General features: G+C 41.0%; 1 protein-coding gene across 4 annotated transcripts; it reads right to left on the minus strand.

Moving 5' to 3' along the window:
- Positions 1-56: 56 nt before the first annotated feature.
- agfg1a (ArfGAP with FG repeats 1a) lies at positions 57-27652 on the minus strand. Of its 4 annotated transcripts, XM_083695493.1 has the most exons (13): positions 27387-27652; positions 13937-14030; positions 12847-12962; positions 12444-12606; positions 10634-10799; positions 9693-9809; positions 9180-9212; positions 4757-4934; positions 4402-4481; positions 4199-4300; positions 2676-2828; positions 2491-2585; positions 57-1042 (listed from the first exon to the last, which is right to left on the minus strand). In XM_083695493.1, the coding sequence occupies exons 1-13, from the start codon at positions 27551-27553 to the stop codon at positions 983-985; spliced, it is 1524 nt and encodes a 507-aa protein (XP_083551619.1). In that variant the 5' UTR covers positions 27554-27652; the 3' UTR covers positions 57-982. The 4 variants fall into 4 exon arrangements, with proteins under 4 accessions (XP_083551619.1, XP_083551617.1, XP_083551618.1 ...); XM_083695491.1 differs by having other exon boundaries at positions 2491-2828; XM_083695492.1 differs by lacking the exon at positions 9180-9212 and having other exon boundaries at positions 2491-2828.
- Between the last annotated feature and the right edge of the window lie 54 nt (positions 27653-27706).

Here is a 27706-nt window from a genome sequence, read left to right on the forward strand (position 1 = left end):
TTCATTTATACAAAATGTTTCAATATATAAAGAAGTACAGCAATACAAATGAACAGTTTGGTCATTTTTAGATTTTTTGTTAAAATTAATTTTAATATATATATATATATATACACATTAACTTAAATTTCAGTAACACCCAACGAAAGTGGTCTTAAGTCTATAATTATGGGTCCTGATTCACAGAGATTCTGAGAAAATTCTTAGAAGTACTCCTATATTGCGCTAAAAAGTATTACCAGGAGGATTTGAAAAAATAAATTTGCCCAACATTGGATTGTTTTTCTCAGAATGTTGCCACTTAGGACTTATTCTCAGCACTACAGTAGGAAGCTTTGTGAATACAGCCCCTGGTTTGTCACCTGGACAGCAGACCAGGTGAAAGCACAGAAGAGTGAGCACTGCCTCTTCCCGATGAATTGTTCGATGGGCAGCTCACAGAAGAGAGTTCACCCCATCTTTAGTCTCTTAAAAACGGAATACGTTGTCCTCTTCTTTTCTGTAAAAATACTCTTTCTGATGCGTACTGAACAAACTGCTTTTGGTTCTTTACAAATACAGTAAACTCACAGTAGCCCTCATCTTTCCAAGTAACAGTTCTGTCTTAACAAACGCGGTGTGATAAAGATACAAATACTGATATGCACAAAGAGCTTATATGTACATAACTGCAGCATAATAAATGGGATATTTGCAATAACTTAGTATGAGCCAGTTTAAATATACATGTGGTTCTGTTGAGGCCAGGCCAGTTCATGGGTTATCACCTCTCTCTCTTCCTCTGCACACCATTACCTCGTTTTGTTTTGTTGCCATAGACATTGTCACTGTTGCTTCATTGTTGTAGTTGTTGTTCTTAAAACTCAATAAAAATAGAACTTTTAGAAACATTGTGTTTTAAAGCTATTTGTGAAACAAAACAGTGCAAGAGGTGTGAGCATGCCAGTCGGCAACCTCCTATTGGTGCTGTTTGGAAGCAGTGCTATAAGAAGGGATTGGTTGAAGAGCCTCCTGCTGGGAACTGTGTGGCAGGAGCTCCCACCTGTTAGGACAGCAAAGAGATAGAGGACAAATCGTGAGTAAGGAAATAAAGACAAGCCTTGACATACAGTGCCCTCCATAAGTATTGGAAAGAGCTTTTTGTCCTCTTTTAGCTCTATACTCCACTCAACAGTTTGGATTTGATATCAAACAATTACTATGAGGTTTAAGTAGACATCCTCATTTATAATTCAATGTTGTTTTTTTTCAGATTGGGATTTATTTTTTTAAAACATACTCCCCCTATTTCAGGACTCCAGAAGTATTGGAAAAAATCATATAATGTCCAAATAAAGTACTCATGTTTGTATTTGGTCGACAATCCTTTGAATGCAGTAACTGCCTGAAACCCATTGACCCCCAATGGACACTGGGTATATTCTCTGGTGATCCTCTGCCAGGCCTGTACTATCTTCAGTTGTTGTTAGTTTTGAGTCTTTTCTTAACATCTTATCAGGAAATGAACTGCATGTTCAATTGGATTTAAATCTGAAGACTGACTTGGCCAGTAAAGAACATTCAGCTAGCCGGTTGTTTTGGCAGTTTACATGCCAAACCTTAGCACCCCCTCCACCATGTTTCATAGATGAAATGCGGTGGTATGTGGTAAATCTTCGGCAGATCCTTTTTTCTCTCTCTTGAAATCACTCATGGTACATGATAATATTTGTCTTATCTGTCCAGAAGACCGTTTTCCAGACCTCTGCAGGCTTTTTAGGTACTTTATAGCAAACATTTTTTTGTAACCTGTCCATCCTTTTTTAGGACAACTAGTGGTTTGCACCTTGCAGAAGCTTCTGTAGTTCAGCCGGTGACTATTCTGTGGATGATAGTCTCTGACACATTCACGCCTACCTCCTGATCTGTGGGACAGTTTTTTTTTTTTAAATTATGGTGAGCATTCTTCGGCCATCCACTGTAGAAGGCTTCCTTGGCCTACCAGGCATTTGTGATTGCTGAGCTTACCAGTGCTTTCTTTCTATTTTAATGAGGTTACAAACTGTTGATTTTGGTAAGTATAAGGTTTTGGCTATGTTTCTAATAGATTTTTCTGATATTTCAGCCTCATAACGGCTTCCTCTCTTTGGTCCTAATATTGACAGATAAGACAGATATGACAATAGCAGACTTCAAAGGCAAATGCAAAACCTAGAATCAATACTAGACATTGACAGCTTTCTTATGCCTGACGGAACACAACTGACTAACCAGAAACAATTTTCCAATACTTTTGGTGCCCTGAAATAGGGGCACTATGTATAAAAAAGGTTGTAATTTTAAATGGTGAAACCAATCTGAAAAGAAAACATTGAATTAAAGCTGAGAATATTATTTTCTACTTTCACATCACAGTAATTGTTTGAGTATAGAGCTAATACTTATGGAGGGCACTGTATCTAAAGGAGACAGTGCACTTTTAAGTTTAAAACACCAGATGGTTACACTCACTAAGAAAGGATTACTGGAGACCCCGGGTCCAACCATCGCTTGCCCAAAGGGGGTCACCATGGGCTTGGGCTGTCCAAAGGCTGAAAACCCTCCACCTGGAGGATAAGAGACACATATGAATAAAGAGATAAAGGGGTACCACAGATATCCACCTAAAATCACTGCAAACACACACACACACACACCGTTGGGTTGCTGGGGATAGGCTGGAGGCTGGGGGAAGGGGGCCTGGCCAGGGAAAGGCTGTTGAAAGGTTCCACTGAAGCTGGTAGGGAGGTTGTAGGCGGTAGCATTCCCAAATCCGGATGGCATGCTCATGGAGCCTGTGCCAAACGTGGCTGCAACACAGCAGGAGAGGATTGTGGATTACACACACCTCTCCTCACAATCTACATCACATTCCTTAGACAGACATTACATGGTTACCGCTTACACTGACTTCAAATCATCTGTACTGCATCTGAACATAAATATCATTACTGAGCACACACATGCATGCATACAAAGGCATTTGTCACACACGTACGCACGCACACCAAAGCCTTCTCTAGACATATATATATATTTATATAATATGTAGATATTTATATATATTATGTATATATTAAAATAACAGTGATTCAAGTAGCCTATTCAACTACACAGTGCCTTGAACAAAGTGTCCCACAACACTCTCACTATTAGCAGTGGAAATGTACAACAGGAAAGTGAAGAACAACAATAATACGCTTCAAGAGAGTGGTATGATATAACGATAATCATAATGGTTATATGGCCGTATAATTTATTTACAACATTAGCTCCTAACCTCACTGGAGTTTGTGACTTATGTATTCATCTGGAGGATGTTCTGCTAACTTGTATGAGCAACTATGAGTAGTGTTTCTACTGACAAGCAGGGGACAGGATGGGGCAAAGCCACCCTCACAAAAGCAAGGGAAAAAGAAAGATGGCAATTGATGCATAATTACCCCTGCCAACCCTCACAGAAGCAGCGCTAGGGTCAAAGCTCAGAGCACACTGCACATGCACAGTGGGAGGGAAATGGCTATAGAGGCCCAGATGAACTCTAGGAAGCACTTCCACATCAACAAGGGAGAGGAGTGGTGAGGCTAGAAGAGGAGGAAGAGGGAAAAGGAAGAGGAGGGGACCTACCAAAGTGAGCTGCAGGGTAACCCTGCCCATGCAGAGCCCCCAACAGGCCTGTCCAGCATGACAAGAGCAATCAGACAGAGCCATCATCAGTCCCTTGCTCTCAAACACACCCACCCACGCCCAAGCCCTCTGACAGTTTATCTTAATCTTGCTCAGCCACATGCTCAGCTCATGCTTTACTCTGATGGATTGAAAAATGCTGGACTATGTTCTCATTCACAAACCAGTAAATAATTATGTTAGGTACATGTACGAAGCCAGGGTTCAGAAGACTTCCTCAGGGATTCATATTATGAGTTCAACTGAGTGATGAAGTGCAGGTATGTGGTACATAAGAGCCTATTTGTATCTCTGATGCCCTTCAGAACACAGACAAAAACCCTGCTTGTCCTCAGTCATTCTTCTTTAGTTTCTAAGAAACGTCTTCACAAACTCATGGTGCCTCCGTAAAGATGGGGTATTTTGCATAGTATTACAACATATTCAGTCTAAATGGCCACTGACCATTGATAGAACAGCTCTTAAATAAATCAATTCTGCTCCACATCCCCACCTGCTGCTGCCACTGCCGCTGCTCTTCCATTGCTCTGGAAGGGGTTGGTGGGAGCAGTCGCTGGGGCAACTGCTGCAGCAACAAAGGGGTTTGTTGATGGAGCTGGCAGAGATGAAGAAGACGTCAAATATTTCCCCTTCAGTAAGGACGGGGTTAAGAAAATAATCTTGACTTCGTTTTAGCTTATCTCAGAGTTCACTCACCTCCGAAACCCTGGGGCATGCTGGATATGCACTGTTGTGGCTGGGCTGACGAGACTCCTGTCACAGCCCCAAACAACCCCCTGTCACACAACACAAGACAGGCATTAGTGTATGACCACAGATACTAAGAAAGATTAAACAAGGAGGTGAGAGGCTGGGTATCTTAAAAGATATTGAGCTTCAGGGAAAGACACACCAGTTGACAAGTAAACAATGGAGTATTTAGCTGATTACAGTATGAGAAAACTAACTAAATTGAGGTATGGGAGGAGAGATGGGAAAAGGTGAAAGAGTAGAAAGGAACAAAAAGGAAAAAGGTCAGAGAGTACAGAGGAGGAATGGTATGGTCTCTCACACTTGTGAAGTGCTACAGGTGTTGTATACGCTGGTGGGGGGTGTCGAGGAACCAAAGACGTTGTCCAGCTCTGCTAGTGCGGCGTAGCGGTCTCCCCCTAACATAGCTGGCTGACTCTGGGGAAGGACCCCTCCTGCCGACGCAGCAGCTGAGCTGAACCCGGTTGGGGCACCACCTCCTGGGAACACACAACACAGAGGCTGGCTCACAACCAAGGGGGCCAGAGGCTAACGTATCTTTATCCACGACCACCTAAATCTGCCTCCCTCAGCAGGGGAAAAGAAACAATCATGCTCATACACAGGGGGGCCTGGTCCTTGAGGGCCACAATCCAGCCTGCTTCACACTGGATAATGTCCCAATGACTAGTAATGACATGGCTCTGGTAGCTGTTGTATGAACACATGCGCTCCCTGTAGTGGAGGCCACTGACTGGACCATAGTACTCCAGGTGCAAGTGAGATAGGCAAACCATCTCAGTGGGAGGTAACCAATGATTTGAATTGGGAATTAGAATTTGTAAAGATTAATGATGAATTGGGAATGATTTGAATTGGGAGGCAAGGATGCTTAAAGGAACATTTCACCGATGGTCACCGCAACTCAACAGTAAGTTTTAAGTGGTCTTTGTCGTCAAAGGGCAATTGACTTGTGTCATGTGTCATGATATGACATCATAGCCTACTGATGATGTTATCATGTGATTTGCATACCCAAGTAAACCAAAAAGGGGACAAGCTAATGTGCAGTCTAAATCATGTGGGGGAATGCACAAGTACACACTTCAGGGGAAGGGTGAAGTAATAGGATGTATGCAATGTTAAATCTAAGTGTGGTAAGAAGAGGCCTAATTCTTAAAATGAGTTCCTAGCACAGCATGTGCCTTCTAAACATGTGGTTAACCTAGGCATGTGTTGAGAATTGCCTCATAAATTCACTAGATTTCATAGCCAGCTCTATGGAATTAAACCTGTCATACAGGGTCATATACCTGTCATATACCATCTTACCACCTCTACTATGCATTCCCAAAGGCTTCCAAATTACATTATTATTTATTTAAAAAATGTTTACAGGAATTTCCTCATGGACAGTTCCTAAAACTTTGAGTTATGAATTAAAGAACACAACATGGCTCATTAGAATATATGTCATTAATTTAGATTTAACAATGGATATGCATATATAGTCTAAGACCAAATACAAATATATTTTGTGAGAATTTTACTGAAAATTATTAATTTGAAAAATAATTGGTATGATCATAGCACTTAACAGAGGAATCCTGTTTAAAACAGGGATTAAAAACTGAATTTCAATTAGTTTATAGACAATACTTGGAAATTGAAATATATGTACTTCAATTTTTTCCACTCTTGAAAACCTTATTAAATACTTGAATTGCTCCTAAATAGCCAGGAAATAACATTTGTGCAAATAAGCGAGAACATAGCCTTTTATCAAGCCAGGAAGTAATATGTTTAAATGATGAAATCTTACAACGACCATAGTGCTTTGTGGCTCCCAGCCAGCCACAGGGGCGCATCTAAGCTAAGATACATGTTAGTATATCGTATAATTAACACAACTGAGAGATGTGTGTGCTAGTATGGAGATCATTTAGGAATGGCAAGCTGACTCCTCCCTAAAGCTCCTTGTAGTTTTCCAAACCCTGTGTTTACCCCCAAATATGTCACTCAGGGTAAAATCTTCAAACTAGTGATACCTAGCTTTTGATCTATAGAATGCATTTGGAAGCCGTTTTCACATGCCCACACGTTCGTAAGGTGATCAGGACAACGATTTTGAGGTAAACAAATCGGTGAAGTGTCCCTTCAAACTGACATAAGGACCAACTGTCAGATGGGGTAATTGATCAAAGCTCTACATTTCTGGAATCCCAATTCAGGATTCCAAAAGAGGATTTAGAAATGTAGTAACGCAACAAAGTCATGTAATAGGCTTACTAACAGGCCCCTTAGCCTCATAATACTGTACTCATAATAATTGCTTAAGTGGGCATTTGAGAGAAATCTTAAGATATAGGTTGTAGCAACTGTGCAGGAGACTGCAAAGGCATCTTATGGATATGAAATGGTTGGGCAGTCCAGTATAGTTTTTTTTATTTAAAAAAAAGAAAAAAAGACTTAGAACCACTGTAAACAAGACACCGACCACTATAGAGCACTTCTTGCGAAATACTGTAAAAACAGACCTGAATCTCTGATTCTAAAAATGAATAAAAGCTGGTGCAGACGTGGAACTTTATCTTAGCCACTCATACCATCCCAACCTACAGCATGTTCATCACATCTTTAATAAACAGGCTGGCAGGGAGGTTACCTACATCCTGTTCATCACATCTTTAATAAACAGAGGCTGGCAGGGAGGTTACCTACATCCTGTTTATCACATCTTTAATAAACAGAGGCTGGCAGGGAGGTTACCTACATCCTGTTTATCACATCTTTAATAAACAGAGGCTGGCAGGGAGGTTACCTACATCCTGTTTATCACATCTTTAATAAACAGGCTGGCAGGGAGGTTACCTACATCCTGTTTATCACATCTTTAATAAACAGGCTGGCAGGGAGGTTACCTACATCCTGTTCATCACATCTTTAATAAACAGGCTGGCAGGGAGGTTACCTACATCCTGTTTATCACATCTTTAATAAACAGGCTGGCAGGGAGGTTACCTACATCCTGTTTATCACATCTTTAATAAACAAGAGGCTGGCAGGGAGGTTACCTACATCCTGTTTATCACATCTTTAATAAACAAGAGGCTGGCAGGGAGGTTACCTACATCCTGTTTATCACATCTTTAATAAACAGGCTGGCAGGGAGGTTACCTACATCCTGTTTATCACATCTTTAATAAACAGGCTGGCAGGGAGGTTACCTACATCCTGTTTATCACATCTTTCATAAACAGAGGCTGGCAGGGAGGTTACCTACATCCTGTTTATCACATCTTTAATAAACAGGCTGGCAGGGAGGTTACCTACATCCTGTTTATCACATCTTTAATGCTGCTAAACAGAGGCTGGCAGGGAGGTTACCTTGCTCTGTTTGGGCAGAGCTAAAGACGGCATCCAGGTCAGTCAGAGCTGTGTATCTATTGGCAGGGATGCTAGCGCTGTCTACAGCCTCTTTGGCCGATCCTGTGGAGTTACTCTGGGAGGACCTGAAGGATCCCAAGTCAGTGCTACGGGATTTGGGGACGCTAAATTGGCATTAGCTTGTTCCCCCGAAGTGCTACCGGCGTGTGAGAGATTTTAGAGAGAACTATAAGAGGGTTTCAGTGTGTGTTCCTGTGCAGCAACACCACAACACCTATGGAGAGTGTGTCAAGGAAATGCAGGAGTTGCAGTGGCTCTAAATCTGGGGCTTGGCTGAAACACTACACAACACTAGGACATCTGCATCATTTTCAGAGTACAGCAGTACCATCTTTCATCAAGAACAGCTTCACCTGCACATAATCACTTTGAACTATGGATCAATATCAGAGTGGTTATAGACTAAAGATAACACTTTATAAATATAGAAAAAAATATGAGCATTCTTTTTCTTGGATACTCGAATGTAGCAGTGTTTCTCAACCTTCACTCACTCCAAGGACCTGCACCTTAAGATGTTGCTGACCGGTCCCTCGTATTGATCATAAATTGGCACATACTGATTTAGTCAGTTCTAAAGCGCTAGGTGGCCCTTAGCTTGCCAGTCTGAGACAAAAAAGTTGAAAGACACTCAGATCTAAATGGAACCCAGTACATAGGGAAAATGTTGGACTTGAAATTAACCCAGGAACATAAATTATTCTTTGCCTTGCCAGCGACATAAGCCAGATAATGGTTCTTGAAAACAATAAGACTTCACCTTATTAACATGACCTTACATTAAGGCAGGAATACTCAATTACTTTAAGCAAACGATATATTTCGCAAACCATAAACCATATTTCGCAGTCGGTCGGAGGGCCATAACCTTTTTAATCAATCATTTACTGCGAATTGACTACAATACAATTACGCTAATAATACCATCATTTATTTTTATTTTTAAACAATAGCAATGACCTAAAATAAGTTGCCAGTGTAGTTCTTGTGTCATTATTTTATATAATCATTGATAACACAATTTTAAATACATAAGATAGGTGTAGAAAGAGAGCTGAGAGCTCTCAGACAATATTAGGATCTTTCATTACCAATTCTTTAGACAGGTTCTGAATGAAGTGACTTGGCTATTTGCAATATGAACAGGTCAGCAAACATAAAAGCACATAAATGCATCCACAGGCAGACAGACTGAGTGACTATCACATAAAGGGGAGAAGATATGAGCTGTTAAAGGCTGAGCCCAGTGAGACACTTACTGTGTGCTCCCAGGAGAGGCAGAGTACTGGCAAACTCACCCACACTGCGGCTGGATGAGAGGGCAGTAAACGCTGGCAGCCAAAGCAGAAGGGACGGGAAATGAGTGCAGGACAGGGCGGAAAAACAGAAAGAAAGATGAACCAAAAGTAAAGTATGAAGTGACACTACCAAAGTAAAAATAAACCAAAACAGAGCCAAAGGAGAGTGAAAGCTGAGGCCAGGTAGCACAGTCAGTGTCTGCTCAGAGCAGGATGAGGAGCCTTGGAGAGAGAGCACAGCTTTTTCCTCCATCTGCTGAAGAGGTCATGACGCAAAGAAAGTCATTACAGTCTCCAGCAGAGTGTAGAGCACAATGTGTGTGTGTGTGTGTGTTTTAAAAGCCACTAACCAGCAACTGTAGAGCAAAAGCCTTATGAGTTGATGAGTACTCAGAGTGGGTCATGGACCAAGACAGAGAGGATGACACAGCAGGCAACAGAAACATGAACAAGACACACACACACACACACACACACACACACACACACACAGGTGAACAGAAAATGATCTACCTGTGTGGGATGGCTGGAAGGGGGCTTGAGGTGTGGAGGGGAAAGCACCAGGTGGACCTGTGCTCTCAAATGCATCAAAGTTTGCAAAGTCTGCGTTTGCATTTGCGTTTTGGGCAGCTGGAGGTCAGGAGGTAGGTTAAAGATATAAACCAAAAGGACAAAAAGGAAACAATGGGTAAGATGATTAATGATCACACATGACAAAGGAATGAGAGATTGAGCTGAACAAACCGGGATATGTACTACAGTACATGGAGCTAATGACAAACCAAATGACAATAATAGACATGATGGTGATGATGATGACATTCGTTTCACCTTCTCCAATAAGGCGCTGTCTAGACCACTAGGAGTGGCTCAGCACTTACAGTCAATGGCAATGCGCTAGGCTCATCAGGCTCATGTTCCTTCTTTATTGTGTGTGTGTGTGTGTGTGTGTGAGAGAGAGAGAGAGTGAGTGAGTGAGTGTGAGGGTGTGTGTGTGTGTTTACAGCATATTTACACATTATTGTAATAGGGAAGGTTCAGCACATACGTAAATATGTGTATGTGCATGTAAGCTTCCTGGGTGCTTACTTGGATGCCTCTCAGTCCACTGCATTAAGGTGGAGGTTTATGGCTCTTTGAGGAGAAAATGAGAAGACATTATCCTCCAAGGGCAACAAACACACACCAAAAGCTTTATGTTGGGGGCATTAGTAACCATGGTGACTGGCTATATAGTACTTGTGGAATACCATGGTGTGTGTGTGTGTGTGTGTGTGTGTGTGTGTGTGTGTGTATCTGGCAACGCTTTATGATCATCACTCACTGATTTACATAAAGGAAGATAAAATTGAGTTCTCGACAGCAAGGGAATATCATAATTAAGAATTAGGTGGGAGGTCCTGACAGTGCTGTGGTGCATTCCAGGGACAAGTGCAGCTGCGCCCAGTCCTTACCTGGGTGGCTGTTGAAATGTGCAAAGTTTGCAAAGTTGGCTGAGCCTGCAGTCTGAGAGGGTGGGGCAGCAAAGATATCACCGCCTAGGTCGCTGAGGAGGTCAAACTTCTTCTCCTGAAACTGCTGGCTCATCTGGAGCACCTGTGCACGCCCAACCACCGGAGACTGAGAGAGAAAATAGTTACCTCACAGAGAGGAACCCCACAATAACAGCTCTCCAGGAGATACTTCAGGAGATAAGATATTTCACTCATTACAATGGTCATCTCAGTGATTCCCACTCTTTTAAAGAAAACATCTTCCAGGACATTTTCAATGACATTTTACGATAAACAATAGGGAGACATAACTTACTTAATGGGAAAACATGCAATTACTATCCATGGCTGGCTGCCACACAGCCTTAGTACATATATAATGTGTAGAACATATCACACCTCTCCTCTGCACTCTCCTCTAGCCTTCAATAAAGGGGTGCATCATATTCAAGACCCTGGTGCTTGCCTACAGGGCAACTAAGGAAAAGCTTCTCTCTATCTCCAGGCTATGGTCGGTCCCTGTACCCCAGCGTGAGCAAGTTAGGGCTAATCAATCTGTAAACCTAACCAATGAACCCATTTTCAAACAGCAAAAAAGACCCTCCCTTTTCTTTACTACTTTAATGTCCTTCACCGAGACTTACTAATGGACTTATGTTCAAGTCAATAAAGAAGCACGACAGTTGCATCGTTTCAGCTGATCATAAATTGGGCAGAGGGTCTGGGACCCAGGATGTGGTGTTCTGTAAATGCATGTCATGCAATTCTACATAGTTTTCAACAGCATTTTTAAGCAGCTGTTTAAAAATGCCACAACACTGGTAAAACCCTTGCTACCCTGCATCAATTAGTGCCATGTAACAATGGTGCATATTTCACTTTGACAGAGCAGAGTCAGTGTTGTGCGCACAAGATTCACATCGAGCAAGTGTAGAAATAAACTTTGCTAATGTTGTTTTCCATTAAAAATTTATATTTTGCTTTGGCTACACAGGAAGCTACTCATGAATTGTCTCAGTAAAGGCTGCATAAGCTATTCCCCACAAGGAAATACAATAAAATAAGTAGGCCTAATGGGCTACATAACAGAACCGATAGAAACTGGGATTTTCCAAAACGATGATTAGGGTTATTTAGGGTTATTAGGGTTAATGTCATGCCATATGGACTAAATTGTTACTTTTCTTATTTTCTCCAATCCTGCCCTCTCTATTTATCAGTAGGTATACCCATTGCATGCTGGTAAACTTCACTAGTTGTGTTATACCTTTGAGGCTCGGCGTGTGCACTGCACCAACTGTGCTGATCCAATAGGCTACCCGACTTTTCAGATGACCATAGCCTAGGTGCAGGGGGCGATTAGCCACACAAATTGTCTTACTTCTTACTACATCATAGTGTCTGTCCTCAACGAGTTGAAGAACCAGAACACTCGGGAGACATCAAGAAGTTGATGCCTTCAACTTGCACTTCTGAACTGACCTTCCCTGGAGTCTGCCGCCGACACAGAAAGCTGCCCAAAGATGTTTATAATTGAGGCAGCTGCCTTATTCGATCAAGTTATTATGGTAGAGAAAAACAGTAGACTATTTTATTACTATTACTATTTGTGATCTTATATAAAAAAAATTCTATGACCCTCCAATGTTTTCCAGGATATTTAATTTATGTGTTTTCCAGGGTGGGAACCCTGCCTATGGGGTATGCTTCAGTATGACCTGTGTGGAGTCAGCTGGGTTATCATCAGTGCCTGTGTGTGGCTGTACCCTACCTGACTGGGAGTGGCTTTGTTGAGGTGCAGGGTGGGGGCTGACTCCCCCAGCAGCGTTTTGAGGGGCCGGACCTCAGGTGTGCTGCTGGTACTGCTAGCTGACGAGCCAGAGATAGATGCATGGACGGAGGCTACCACCTTGGCCTGCTCAGGAGGAACGAACCTGACAACAGCAATACAGGCCATGTCTTCTTTACTAAGCAGAGGCTTTCATTCAAAGTAAGGTATAACCTACATTTCATGCATTTACATGTGGGTATTTAGTGATGCAAAGTGTCTTGCTTGAGGGTCAACTGCAGTGAGCTGCTTGTTAAGTATTCTAAGGAAAGGGAAAGAACATACGGAAAACCTATTACTGCACAGCATGAAGAATTCTATTCCAGTCACCCTAGTGCAGACTTACCATCTCTTCTTCTCGTATTTCTCTTGAAGGAACTCTTTCACTTTCTGTGGTTCTCTGAAGTCTGGTATAGAGGAGGTTCTGTCATCATACAGTCCTAGCCATATCTGTTTACACACCTATGAGAGACAAGGGGTGGAACAAAGGAAGAGGACACAGGTAAATCAGATGATGTAGTTCAAATTTAAAGTGAAAAAGCAAACATAAAAGACTTCAACACCTAGAGGCAAGGAGAGCATTAGAATGTGGGACTTTCTGGAACATTCCAGGGTTTCTTGGGACTTCTGAAAATGGGAGCTACACCTAAGTGCTAAAAGACATATGGTAAACATAGACACAGTTAACCAAAATTCTGAACAAAGCACTGTCTCATCAACCACTAATGCCTTCATGGCCAACGTGAACACACACCCAACAGAAAGTGCAGTATCATCAAGGATTAACATTCTAGTATACTCAAGGTCATTGCTGGTAAGTGGTGTATGAAATAGAGCTAGGCCTGAACTATACCAGATCCTATAAAAGGGCAGCAGTTGCAAAGTGGCAGGGCAGACATGCAGTAGACATGCAGTAGACATGCAGTGACACCTGACACACATACAAAACAGCATCAACAACCCAGTTGGATCTGTACCACGTGTATTTTTTAGCAGCACATTACTTAAATTCAAAATCCAACTTGGCAGATTCAAGTGTGTGTGTGCCAGAGACACAACTAAATAAATAATAAATAACATTCCCATGTGAAAGGCATGAGAGAACTGGAGCAGTTAGCCCATCTCTGCACCATGGCTGACAGAGCTGCACTGTGTCTGCCGCACGCTACACTATTCTTAGCAAACACATAAATCCTCCTTTAAAGGATTAAGGAAATATCCTAGGAATGCCACTCAAAAAGCTAAACAAAGGGAAAAGGTGAGGCTGTGCATATAGGCTAGCCTAGAACACAGTACTGAAAGTTAATTCAATTATTTGGGTCATGTGTCTCAAGGCAAGGATTCAGCACTCCTTGGACTGTTAGGAATGTATGTGTAAAAAGGATGAACAGACCAGGCAGATCCGTCTGCAGAGGTCGGAGGGTGGCCATGCCTACCTCATTTCCATGTTTCTGTAGGAATTCGATTTCCTGTTGCGTGAAGGTTGTCATGGAGATGGACTTCACTCTGTGGGGTGGGTTGAGCCCTCGCCTGGGGGGGGAGATAAAGAGGTTAACTCAATTTGAAAACATCATTTACATTACATTTATATTTATGGCATTTAGCAGATGCCTTTATCTAAAGCAACTTACAACAAATACATTTGACTAAGTAAGTGAATCATCTATCCCTCAGTCATCATAAGAAAAATTAATCTATGCTAGGACCAGGGGCTATTGGCAGTCACAATGCTAGAATGCTTTTTTAAAATTGTATTTATTTTTTTATTTACAGGACATACAGTCGGTACATCCAGGTGGTTCTTTTATCACAACCATGCCCCCCCAACATTCCCAGAGGGGACAGAAACCGCCGTCTCCCATAGGCTTGAATTGAAACTGGACGGTTTTCAATAGGTGATTGCTAGCCATTTTTTTCATATTAAAATGCCCAAAAGTTGCTGTGTTGAACTTTTTACTGCCAGCAAACAAAAATACCTGGACTTCAGATTAGTTTTTATTGTTCTAATCATTACAAGGAGCTGGAGGGATGAGGCAGTTAGTTAGGAGAGAGCTACTCTGTCGACCTACAGTAGCTAACTTATCTGATAAAACCATTTAAATCACCTATCTACTGTATAACAAAGGAAATGTAATTCCATTTAAACAATTACAGCAAAACAATTCGCAGAAGTCATCAACTTAAGTATTTTCAAATAAATAACCTAAAAAAGGTAATTTACACTCCATTTCAGAGCTAAGCCAATTTCTAATAGACAATAAATATTTAAGAAATATTATCTAAATCTAGGTCGGTGACACACTATCCTCCCTAGACAAATGGACCAATGATTTTGACATCTCCATAGACCAAGATAAAAGGTAGAAAAATATTCACCAACATTCACAGAATATTACACAATGCAAAAATAAATCAGATTCAATACAAGACGCTACACAGATTCCACTATACAAATAGAAGGCTGTATCTGATGGGACTTGAATCGCCTATGTGTCCATTTTGCCTCCCAGACACCCACGCTCATGCATTCTGGCTGTGTCCTGTTATTGAGAACTACTGGAAAAAGCACCCAGGTGAAGACCTACACCAAACCCAACATTTTCCACTCAACCAATCGCCCTTGGCAACCTCCGTATGGATTCTCATAGTAACAGAGATGGACTTGTATTGAAAAAAAATTGGCGAGAAACAAGGGGTTTTAGCTCTTAAAATCTGAGCTGTTTTTATGGGCTCATGCGAGATTTCTACTGTTGTCCCATCGGGGGCGTGGTTTCTTTGGAGTGACGCTGTACTGACTGTATGTATTAGAGAAGATCCAGATCCCACTTTTCAGACTGGGACACTTAATTAGAAACATGCTGAGTAATGTGTTATTACAGCAAATCTGGGACAAGGACAGCAAAGTGACACCAGGACTCCAAAGAAAGAGAGAGGAAGAGAAGCGAGAGCAAGCAAGCAGTTCTACTCTTGGTTAATGAACCCAGGTTTCCCGCACACTGCAAGACTATGAGAGCTCACTGAGCTTAGTATAAAGTATTAGATCTGGGAGCCAATATGATATCTCAGGCAAGGCTACATTGTGTGCCGCTGGCTCTGTGTCTGCAAACTAACCCTGCTATATTTGCACCTGCTATATTTGCACTGTTCAACTATGAAGGTTTGAAAGTGTATGTGTTCTTTCAAGTGTGTGTGGGTTCTCTTGTGGTGTGTGAGCGACGTGTGTGTGTTAGGAGGTCTGTTTCCTGCCTCAATTTCCACTCTTCCTGTGCAGGGCTCTGCTCCCCGGGGGTGGGGAAACAGCTTTTTCTCACGGACACAGGCAGAAAAGTCTCATACTCTTTCACATCCATCTCACACTATCATCCATGGCATGCTCAAGCCCATCTCACCTGATGTTGAAGGGAGTCCAAATTCAGATCTAAATGCTCTGTCGTTCCCTTCACTTTTTTTCACCTTCTGCTCACTTCAAATCAATTAGAACAATAACAATCCATCTTATCTGGAGTGGCCTGGACACAAACACTAACAGAAACATGCTGTTGAGGAAGAATGTACCAGTGGTAGGTCTGTACATTGTACCCATGTATTAGTGGGTTAGGGGTAGCACGTAATGCATTTCTGTATGCGTTTGTAAATAGTAAGACCATTGTAATGAGAACAAGAATTTTTAGCACACACATAGCACAAGTCGTCTCTGAATGCAATGGCAAATTCATTTCTAAGATGATTAGCCGACTAATTTTTTCTATTGCATGACAACATTTTGGTGCGACCTAATCATGTGCTGGTGCCACCAAATGAAAAACTGGGGAAAAGCTTAGTCTGGAGCCCTGAGATTCATTCTTTAGTCCAACTGTCCATTTGAAAGCTTAGGCCTAAGTTTACCAGAGGCATGATTACCAGTGCAGCTATATCAATGAGGCTGTTTGGCTACACACTACACCTGGAATCTCAATAGAAAAATGAGTCTCTAGAAGAATAGGTGAAACTGTATCTGAGCCATGTCACCTGAGCCTCCAAACATGTTAATAAGTTTCCTTGTTAGCTTTACTCCACACAGAGGCGCACACACAAGCATACAGTACATGCGTGTGTATGCACACACAAACACACACACAATCAAACACACATAATATAGAGACAGTACATCACATTGGATTCGATGTGAGGAATTTGGGACAGTCCTTGCATCTAAAATAATCTCATTGGTGACAATTGGAAAAGCTAAAAGCCAAAGATGCTGTAGCCTAAGACTAGACCAAGCTGCTAAATTATTCACTGCTCTTGCAGTGAATAATTAAGCCCTATGCACTCTTGTGTCCCACCCAACAGTCTTCCACCATCAACATAACAGCCATCCAACCATTGTGTGTCCCCAACATTCTGTCACAAGTGAGTGTGTGAGGACAGGTTTCGAGGCATACTGAGATCAATTTATGTTAAAGGCCAGACCAGTACCTGTTATATACCTGATATTGCCTATTTGTGGCTACTAGGCTTTGTTCAGAATGGACAGCATTTAACCCTCCTAACAAACCGGCTACTGTAGTTCACGAAGTGAACATTTGTGTGCTGGTGTGTGTGAGTGGATATACAGTGGCCTGAGTAAGTAATGGGACAGTGAGGCATTTACAATTACTATGATGTTAAAGTAGAGATTCTCCGCTTTTATTTGAGGGTATTCGTGTACACATTGGTTTCACCATTTAGAAATGACAACACTTTTTATACATAGTCCCTCTATTTCAGGGCACCAAAAGTAATGGGACAATTGGCTTGACAGCTGTTTCTGGTAAGTCAGGTGTGTTCTGTCACATCATTTGTGCAGGCATAAGAGAGCTGTCAATGTCTAGTATTGATTCTAGGCTTTGCTTTGCCTTTGGAGTCTGCTATTTCTTCTGTCAACATAAGGACCAAAGAGGTGTCAATGAAAGTCAAGGAAGCCATTATTAAGCTGACAAATCAGAAACATAGCCAAAACTGTAGGCTTGCCAAAATCAACTTTTTGGAACATTATTAAAAAGAAGAAGCACTGTGAGGTGAGCTCAGAAATCACAAACTGGCTGGTAGGCCAAGACTTCAGTGGCAACTGAAGAATGCTCACCATAATTAAGATCAGGAACACTCTCCACGAGGCAGGCGTGAACGTGACAGAGACTACCATCCGCAGCATACGTCACCAGCCTTAACTACAGAGGCTTCACTGCAAGGTGCAAACCACAAGTTTGCAGCATACCACCTCATCTGCGAAACATGGTGGAAGGAGTGTTATGGTTTGGGCATGTATAACTACCACTAGAACTGGCTAACTTGTCTTAATTGATGACGGCATCAGCAGAATGTATTCTGAAGTGTACAGAAACACCCTGTCTGCTTGAGTTCAAGCAAATACCTCTAAATTCATTGGATGGCGCTTCATCATACAGTAAGACAATGACCCCAAACATACTGCCATAGCAACTAGGGAGTTTTTCAGGGCCATGTAGTGGAGAGTTCTTGACTTCAATCTTAAGATTAAAATCCAATCGAACATGCATTTCATTTGCTAATGATAAGATTTTAGGCAAAAATACCACAAAACAAACATTTACATTACATTTACATTTATGGCATTTAGCAGACGCCTTTATCCAAAGCAACATACAACCAACACATTTGTTTAAGTGAGTAATCTATCCAACAGTCATCATAAGACAAAATAATCAATGCTCACACCAGGGGCCATTGGCAGTCGTAATGCCAGTAGGCTATTTTTTTTTAATATATATTTTATTTTATCAAACACCTGAATATGCCTGCAGTACAGGCCTGGCAGAGCAGCACTAGAGAAGATTCTCCCCAGGATTCTTTTAACAAGGTGGCGCAGGATTGCATTATCAAAGCCGACTTGCGTTTATCCATGTCAAAATACCACTAAAATACCACTAAAACGCTGAGGAACATAACGGTTTCACTTTTCATGACGATGTCATTAGCAATCAAAGATAGTTACTCTATGATTACTAAATAACAGTTTATATAGTGGCAGAGCCAAGTGGATAAGGTGGCACAGTGCACAGTTCTTACATTCTTTGGGAAGAACCCTGCTATGTATAAAAAACCTTTATTTCAAAATGGTGAAACCAATATGTACACAAATACATGTTGAGAATCTAAACTTTAACCTCATAGTAACTATAACTATTTCAAATACAACGTTTGGAGTATAGAAAGAAGAAAAAATGCTTCACTGTCCCATTACTTACACAGGGCACCGTGTTCATCAACACTACTATTATGGCAGCATTTCCTCTAACCATACAGCTTGAAAGGGACTACACAAGATATCTCATAATTACTGCAGCAACATGTCTCTCCGTTGTTAGCCTACTTGTTAGACATCTACTCTTTTGGAAAGAAAGGTTGACTGACTACCACTTCCTGTTGCAGATACCACATGCTGCTGATTTAGCAAAAGAGGACTATGCCACTTCCTGACATTAGAATCACATCAGGCTTCCTGCATACATGAGGCAGACATCAAGCTTTCCCCACCCTAATGTAGCAACATTACAGTCTCATTCTACTCATGCTAAAAGATTTAGACAAGAGCAAGTGGTTCAAATGCCTTGATCAGGAAAAAGGATGATAGCTCAGATGAGACCAGTGTGGCCACACAGGATATACACCCCCACCCTCCATTGTGTGTGTGTGTGTGTGTGTGTGTGTGTGTGTGTGTATATATATATATATATATATATAATCCCTAAACCCAGACCATTATGAGACATCTTTACTTTTACTACACAGAGAGAGAGATAGCAATGTGTGTCTGAGCTTATAAAAGACCTAAATTATCCCACATCACAAGGTTTAGTACCACAGGACTGCTGGGAAATTCACAGTGGACTCTCAACTAAACCGTTAGAGAGGAGGGAGGAAGGCCAAACTCTGTCCATCTGCAGACAATGATTCTCACAAAGACAGTCATAGATATAATGCCATATTGACTTAAGTCCTAAACAGCTGCACAGTGTGTGTGATCGCAAAGCCAGAAATAAGCAGCACAGTATAACGTGGAACATTTCTGATGGAGCAAATCCAACAAGGGGACAGCCAGGGGCACCTCAAAGTAGACTGGGAGCAGCATGACATATCAGAAAGGACAACTCGATTCCACCACCTCTTAACAAATCTATGATTAATTTAATAATGAATAATGGGGGTATAATACACATTTCCCCTTTCCTGGTGACCTCCTTAAAGCATTGAGGAAGGGAAATTAAGCCAGCAACTTGACAGCATTGATGAAGTCATCAGGACTAGCCTAAGTACTCTAGGTAAAGAGTCAACAGTAGTGCAAGCGCACATGAACTTCTGTCCAGACTCCAGAGTGAGAGTTTGCTAGGTATAGGCTATGTATTGCACAAACTGGATATGAACACAGCAGATACATGGTCTCTATATCAAAACTCACAATCAACTAACTAGGTCTATGCAACTGGAGAAAGCATACCTCACATCGTCTAAAACACACTATAGTACTGCATAAAATACTGTAGGCTATGCACACTATGACTGAAATTGAGAAAACAAGAATTGTATACTCTTAAGAGTGGAATGCAGCATAATCCTGAGCCTAAATCCTTAAAAGACTTCAGAGGAGTGATGTTCTGAGTGTGATTATAAAGAGCTTAGCATGATGACTTCATATACAGTGCATTCGGAAAGTATTCAGACCCCTTCACTTTTTCCACATTTTGTTATGTTACAGCCTTATTCTAAAATGGATTAAATATTTTTTTCCCTCATCAATGTACACACAATAACCCATAATGACAAAGCCAAAACAGGTTTTTAGAAATGTTTGCTAATTTAAAAATAAAAACTGAAATATCACATTTACATAAGTATTCAGACCCTTTACTCAGTACTTTGTTGAAGCACCTTAGGCAGCGATTACAGCCTCAAGTCTTCTTGAGTATGACTCTACAAGCTTGGCACACCTGTATTTGGGGAGTTTCTCCCATTCTTTTCTGCTGATCCTCTCAAGCTCTGTCAGCTTGGATGGGGAGCGTTGGTGCACAGCCAGAAATGTTCGATCAGGTTCAAGTCAGGCTCTGGCTGGGCCACTCAAGGACATTCAGAGACTTGTCCTGAAGCCACTCCTACATTGGCTTGGCTGTGTGCTTAGGGTTGTTGTCCTGTTGGAAGGTGAACCTTCGCCCTAGTCTGAGGTCCTGAGCGCTCTGGAGCAGGTTTTCTCTGTACTTTGCTCCGTGCTTTCCCTCGATCCTGACTAGTCCCCGCCGCTGAAAAACATCCCCCCTGCATGATGCTGCCCCCACCATGCTTCACTGTAGGGATGGTATTGGCCAGGTGATGAGCGGTGCCTGGTTTCCTCCAGACGTGACGCTTGGCATTCAGGCCAAAGAGTTCATTCTTGGTTTCATCAGACCAGAGAATCTTGTTTCTCATGGTCTGAGAGTCCTATAGGTGCCTTTTGGCAAACTCCAAGCGGGCTGTCCTGTGCTTTTTACTGGCTTCCGTCTGGCCACTCTACCTTAAAGGCCTGATTGGTGGAGTGCTGCAGAGATGGTTGTCCTTCTGGAAGGTTCTCCCATCTCCACAGAGGAACTCTGGAGCTCTGTCAGAGTGACTATTGAGTTCTTGGTCACCTCCCTGATGATGGCCCTTCTCTCCCTCTTGCTCAGTTTGGCCGGGCGGCCAGCTCTAGGAAGAGTCTGGGTGGTTCCAAACTTCTTCCATTTAAGAATGATAGAGGATACTGTGTTCTTGGGGACCTTCAATACTGTAGAAATGTATTTGTACCCTTCCCCAGATCTGTGCCTGGACACAATCCTGTCTCAGAGGTCTACGGACAATTCCTTCAACCTCATGGCCCGGTTTTTGCTCTGACATACACTGTCAACTGTGGGATCTTATATAGACAGGTGTGTGCTGTTCCAAATCATGTCCACAGGTGGACTCTAATCAAGTCGTAGAAACATCTCAAGGATGATCAATGGAAACAGGATGCACCTGAGCTCAATTTCAAGTGTCATAGCAAAGGGTCTGAATACTTATGTAAATGTATTATAATTTTTTTATTTTTAATAAATTAGCAAACATTTCTAAAAACCTGCTTTTGCTTCGTCATTATGGGGTATTGTGTGTAGATTGATGAGGAAAAAAAAATATTGAATCCATTTTAGAATAAGGCTGTGGAAAATGTGGAAAGAGTGAAGGGGTCTGAATACTTTCCGAATGCATTGTAGGCCTAGGCCTAGCAATACACTGCAGAAAACCTGAGATGTGTGGGGTGCATGATTCTTTCAATGGCCACAAAGGGAAAAACACATAGAAAGAAAACAATAAGCTGCTCACCAGGAAAGGGTGAACACACAAGTGGTCCTCTTTTGGGGATATCAAGCCTATATGGGACTTCTATCATGCACCCCCGATGTGTTAGATTCTTAACATAGGCTAGTCTAATTGAAATAGCGCATGTTGAGTGGTCTACAAAACAATGTTACTGTTTTTGCCATCATCATAGATCTTTTATTGCTTTTTCTGTAATATCTGACATGAGTGGGTATTGCATTATTTTGGTTGGGAGAAAAAAAACAGATTCAGTTATCCTATATCCGAAGCTCTCTAACGAAGCTATTTTCATCAGACAAGACATACTGTTAAAAGTCATATCATAACTAGTTTCAATACAGGTTATGCCATGGTCCAAATGTGAAATTATTGGAAGCTAGCTACTGTAGTTGGTATTTCCTGGTTTTAGACTTCAGTCAGCTGTATTCGACAAGCACAGGTACAGCAGCTTGCTTGACATTCATGGTGTCGACAGGGTCTGGGGACTAACGCTGGGGCAGCTTAGCCAGGACACACATGGGCTTTTTCGAACAAATTTGGTCTTGCGATGTCACTTACGTGCTCGAGTATGGAGATTCTAAAAATAAATCATTAATATACACCTATGTTAAACAGTCAGTTTTTATGTCTGCAATTAAGTGGCCAATTTCAGGGGTAGTGTTCATCCTGGCTGCACCCATTAACTCTATTAGGAGAAGTGGCAGGAGTATTGACATTCAATCAGAACTCAATTGTTCTACGTCACAATCAGCCCCTTTAAAACAAGGCAGGCTATGGGGCACAACTATTCACAGCAAAGACTGATAACAGTTTTAAAACTAAATAAAATTCCTGAAGAAACGCTATGGGCTTGCATATGAAATAGGAGATGAACTTTAAAATGTATTATAGGAACTCTGCAACGTCTCGTCCGGTTTCTTAGTTTATGTTTGTCTTTGTTTCATTTTTTGTTTCCTGTTTGTTTTGTGTTCCTCATTTTGTCTCTCATCTCAGACACTTCACCAGCTGCCCTTGTGTGTTTCCTGCCTGTGTGATTGTCGACCCCGCCCTGATTAGCTTCACCTGTTCCTCATCATCCTTCCCTGTGTATTTAGTCTGTGTGTTCCCGTCTCTGTGCCAGTTCATCTTTGTGTATCTTGTGTCAAGCGTTCCAGCAATTTTTCCTAGTGATAAGTATTTCTGTTTTTCTTTTATCTCCGAGTGTGTTTTTGACTTTGCCTTTTTGGATTATCTCCCTGCCTTTTTGAACTGCGTGCCTGTGTACCAAACCCTGCTTTGCCTACCCCCTTCCTGGATTATTCTGCCTACCCATTGGCAGCCTACCTGTGTTCCGAACCTTTCTGAAAGTAAAGACTTTTCTATTGGATTAAAGTTTTTGTCTCAGAGTCGTGCGTATGGGTCCTTTGCCTGAATACTCTAGTCATTACAAACCCAATGGTCCTCAATGAAATCCATGTTATTCATGCAACTTAAAAAGACTTAACATTTAAAAAGTCTAAATATAGTAATAAGTATCAAAACTCTGAATGGAAGTGATTTATGTGGAGTCAGTCTGCACAGAAAAATGGATAGATAGATAGATAGATAGATAGATAGATAGATAGATAGATAGATAGATAGATAGATAGATACAGTAGGATGAGCCTTGGATAGTTCAGTGGAGTGGGTAGGGAGTTGTTTGGTTAAGTGGTTGAGAGTGGTAGTTGGTTGGTGGTAACCATAAGCAGGCAAATTATAAAAAAAAGTACATGGTATGAAAAAGATGGCTGAGAGTGTTTCAGTGGGGTATAACTGGTTGGGGAGTGCATTGTTGTGTAACCATTCTAAGAATGTGTTCTGGACTGTAGGTCTCCTGCTGTTTTTATTCAAGAGTTCTGAAATGTCCATGGCAGTTGCAGTAACATTCTGTTTTTAAGCTTTTAATTACAAAAAGCTTAATATTTGAAGAAGTATAAAGAGTTTGAATCCAAGCAACTCAAGTAAGACATCTCTGCACATTGTAAAGTTGTCATGCTGTAAATAGCTTAAAAGATTTATGAGGAGTAGCAGGCAGAATAATAATAATAATAATAATAATAACAAGAAAATGACGTTTCAGTAGAAACTTTGTGTGCTTGCTTAGCTGGCTAAAAGTATATATCTAACGAACCCAACAGTAAATATAATTGGTATACTTAAGTTGATGAAGAAAGAGAAAGTGAGAGACAGGGAAAAACAATAAAAAGGTATGATACATTTTGCCACAGGTGTGCCTCTGGGGGATAGATGATGCAGAGGTGTGACATTATGGGGGACACTAGCTTATGGCCACTATGTGTGAAATGGGGGCGCTGTTTCTCCTTTTGCAGCTGCTGCACAAGACATTTTAACATTAAACTTTTGAGATATCTTCAAGTGAGATCAATGACACTTAAGCGTACAGTGACCATTTAAACTGAATGGATTGCTCATAGTGTTAAAAATATGCAGTATCAAAAAGCTGCATTCAAGTTTTTAAAGTTTCAGCCAGACTACACATTGCACTGTTGAATTGTTGTGCCCAGAGTGTTCTGGGTGTGCCCATCTTAGAATATGAAAGGGGAATGTATTCAATCTAGGCCTACTAAATACATTTAACCTTAAACTTACCAACCGAACAGTAAACGTAATTTCTATACTTAAGTTGTTGAAGAAAGAGTGTATAGGTATATTAAAATTATTTTGCCATAGGAATGACTTGAACCCTGGTCAGTAGAGCTGGAAGGCATCATCATAACCATTAAGCCACGGCTGAAATGGCATGTTTTCAGCGTCCCACAAATAAGTTCTTGTTCATGTACAACCGGTTGATAAGATTTAATGGCCGCCACGAACTCCCTGTAAGTTGCTAAATTCCAGTTAAGTTTCATTTTTAACTCTCTGCAGTTACAAAAAGTTGAATAGTTTAAAAAGTATAATAGGTATCAGAAAGCTTTTTTACAGGGTTTATAATTTGGAATTGTCTGCACATTCTAAAGTTAGTTTGGAATATGTCGCTTAAGGTGTACAAACAACATTTTAAGTGGTAATATTATGAAAAGTATAATGAGTATGAAAAACTTGAATACAAGCAACTAAAGTTAGATCTCTGCATGTAACAGTGAAAAGAAAATATAATAATAATAACAAAATTAAGTATGATGAATAACAGTGTTGCTTGCTTTGCAAGCACACTAATAATAATAATAATAATAATAATAATAATAATAATAATAATAAGTAAAAGTAAAATAAGTAAGTGGAATATCAAGAGTTGGACTTGAGGATGCAAGCCCACTAATTGGCTGATTGTTATGACCTATAGTAATAACAGCATACTTTGCCAGCTCCACGTTACTAGGCTTCCCTTCCACTGCTCCGTTATACGCCAGCATAGGCAGCTGCTCATGTATAAGCCCTGGTTGGGCAGTGACCGGAACCGACTTAGCCTCGCTAGCTACCAATATATCAGAGTAAACCTGAGGTGATTTGGCTAATTGTTCATATGGCAAAATATGGCCTTGTTTGCTTGTTGGCCCATCTTATTTGTATATGGCACGGTAACAGAATGACCCTGGGACTCAAAAAACCTTGACAGCAAACTATACAACTCTATGCACAAAGATTACTTCTAACAATTCCAAGAAAAAAAACAAAAAAACATTTTAAAAAAATAATTATTTTAAGAACTGTGCAGCTTCAAAGTTCGGTACTGGAATGACCCTAAAATCTCCCTGGGTTTTTTATGTAACCACATTTCCCTAAAACTAAAATATCTGCCCCAAATTAAGATTAAAATATGTCTGCAGAGAAAGTGGGGTGTTAGCTTTCATATTATACGTTGCGTTTGAAAATATCTCTTTTGGATGTTACAGTAAGTGAAGTGGATTTACATCCGGTATCAGAACAATGGTAACTTTCATGATGGTAACTTTCCTTCTTTCATGATAAAGATAAATCCCTTTATGTAATTTTTGTAGAGGTGTGCAACATGTGAAATTGAAATTCTCAATGGGAGTTATATAGCTCCATATTTGTGTGATTTGCTGGCTATGAGATGAGGATGTTGATGCAGTGGTTTGTAACTAACTGTACTATTTAACTGTACTATTTCCCACAGTTTTTCGGCTGTCGCTGTGGAACCCTTTTAAGGTCCATGTAGAACCCTTTTGTGTTCCATGTAGAACTCTTTGAAAAGGTTCTCCCACAGGGACAGTCGTAGAACCGACTTAGGTTCTGTACAACCTGTACAATAAGTTAATGTAGCCAATTCAGTTTCAGACATTCCATTACCAATTTCAATTGGTCATTCTGTTACCGATTTGTTAACAGAATTACCCGTTTTAATCACTTACTAATTTCTAAACTAAATTGATATCAGTAAAACAACTACCTATACTTCTTACTTAAAAAATCAAACACTTGTGGAAATTTGCAAATTTGGATTTTTGGGAACAAAATGACTCAGAGATTGAGCAATGAATCTTTTGGAAGCCAAACCAAGAAGTCAAAGTCTTTGCTTATCTCTATTTTTATGATGGAAGATGGTTGAGAAATGTATTTCTGACTTCATTTCCCAAAAATAGACTCTTAGCTTTCATTTGACACCCAATTTGATATACTCTGATGAACTTGAACCTCGAAAAACTGACTGGTGAATGTCCTTCATCATAGAATCTTAGAAAAACATATTGGTTCTAATGAAAAAACCCCACAAGGGCATGACACAGATTAAAGATATTTTTTCATAAATAGACAACGTTTTAAATTTAACAAGCAGCACATCATTTAAAGAGGACAATCTCCACTTTCCAATGCAAGTGTCAAGGGACAAATCCGACGATAATCTCAATGGAAATTAACGTCGTCAAACTTTCAAACTGAATCCATATGTATTTCTTTCATACACACGTCTTAGTTCAACTAACAATATGCAGGAGCTGTCTGTGTATTGACAAATGATAGTGATATTTCTTTAGTTGCTTGATAACATCCCGTCACTAAAAGCGAGGGCCAAGATGTTTCGGTGCCACCAAGTGAAATGGAATTGTACGTATAATTTGAGGTTGCAGAGTATTCTGACCAACTGCTTCGTTCCGTGACCAACTGAGACCAAAATATTTGCGTTCTATTGTCCTGCCTGACACAGCGATACTTTTTTGAGCTAGTTAGCTACATCATTAGCTAACAGTTACTATCGTAGTAACAGAGTATGTTACTATCGTTAGTAAGCTAGCTAACGGTCAGCGTGCCTGGTGTAGCAATAATAGATTGTGGCTGTATCAACAAGCCATACCAATATAGTCCTTATGATACTACATTATTCAGAAAGTAGGTAGAGTGGCGGTGGCTCAGTCTGACACACCACCAACCCCCACCCCAACCGACAATGTCAGCTTGCCTTACTTAGCTAGCAGAAAGTAAAGGCAGTGGAATAGATTGAGAACCAGCAAAATACGTGCGGCCTGTCAAAGTATAGGTACTGTAACCGCTAGCTAAAGGTCACTCAGTTGCATTTGTACTTACAGGATACCTGAGCAGGAGGTGCAAACGAAAGACCCTACTGTCATGTTGGCATAGGTTGGGCCGCGCTGATCACAGTCAAAGCACTTTCTGTTGGGAGGCAAACTCGTCATTTCTCTGAGCATCTTCAGGTGTTTCTCCTCCTGCTTTCGTTTTGCACTCGTAGCCATGGCTAGGACCGGGACAAGTAGGGGAGAAAGCAAAACTAGGGAGAGATTGAGAATTGTTGCCAGCAACGAAAAAAGCTTTTGCCGATCAACGGATACTGACTCTGAGAGGAATGGAGGAGAGGGAATAGGGCGGCTGCTGTCAGATCGGCTTCG

Source organism: Argentina silus, assembly GCF_951799395.1.
Source record: "Argentina silus genome assembly, chromosome: X".
Lineage (NCBI taxonomy): Eukaryota > Metazoa > Chordata > Actinopteri > Argentiniformes > Argentinidae > Argentina > Argentina silus.

What these genes read in the sequence shown, in the direction of transcription:
- agfg1a (XM_083695491.1), bottom strand. Translation starts at nt 27,553, where the DNA reads ATGGCTACGAGTGCAAAACGAAAGCAGGAGGAGAAACACCTGAAGATG. An exon ending in ACCTCCTGCTCAGGTATCCT is followed by an intron (nt 14,031 to 27,386) that starts GTAAGTACAAAT and finishes CTCCCCCCCCAG; the next exon opens with GCGAGGGCTCAACCCACCCC. An exon ending in ACATTTCAACAGCCACCCAG is followed by an intron (nt 9,810 to 10,633) that starts GTAAGGACTGGG and finishes CCTGACCTCCAG; the next exon opens with CTGCCCAAAACGCAAATGCA.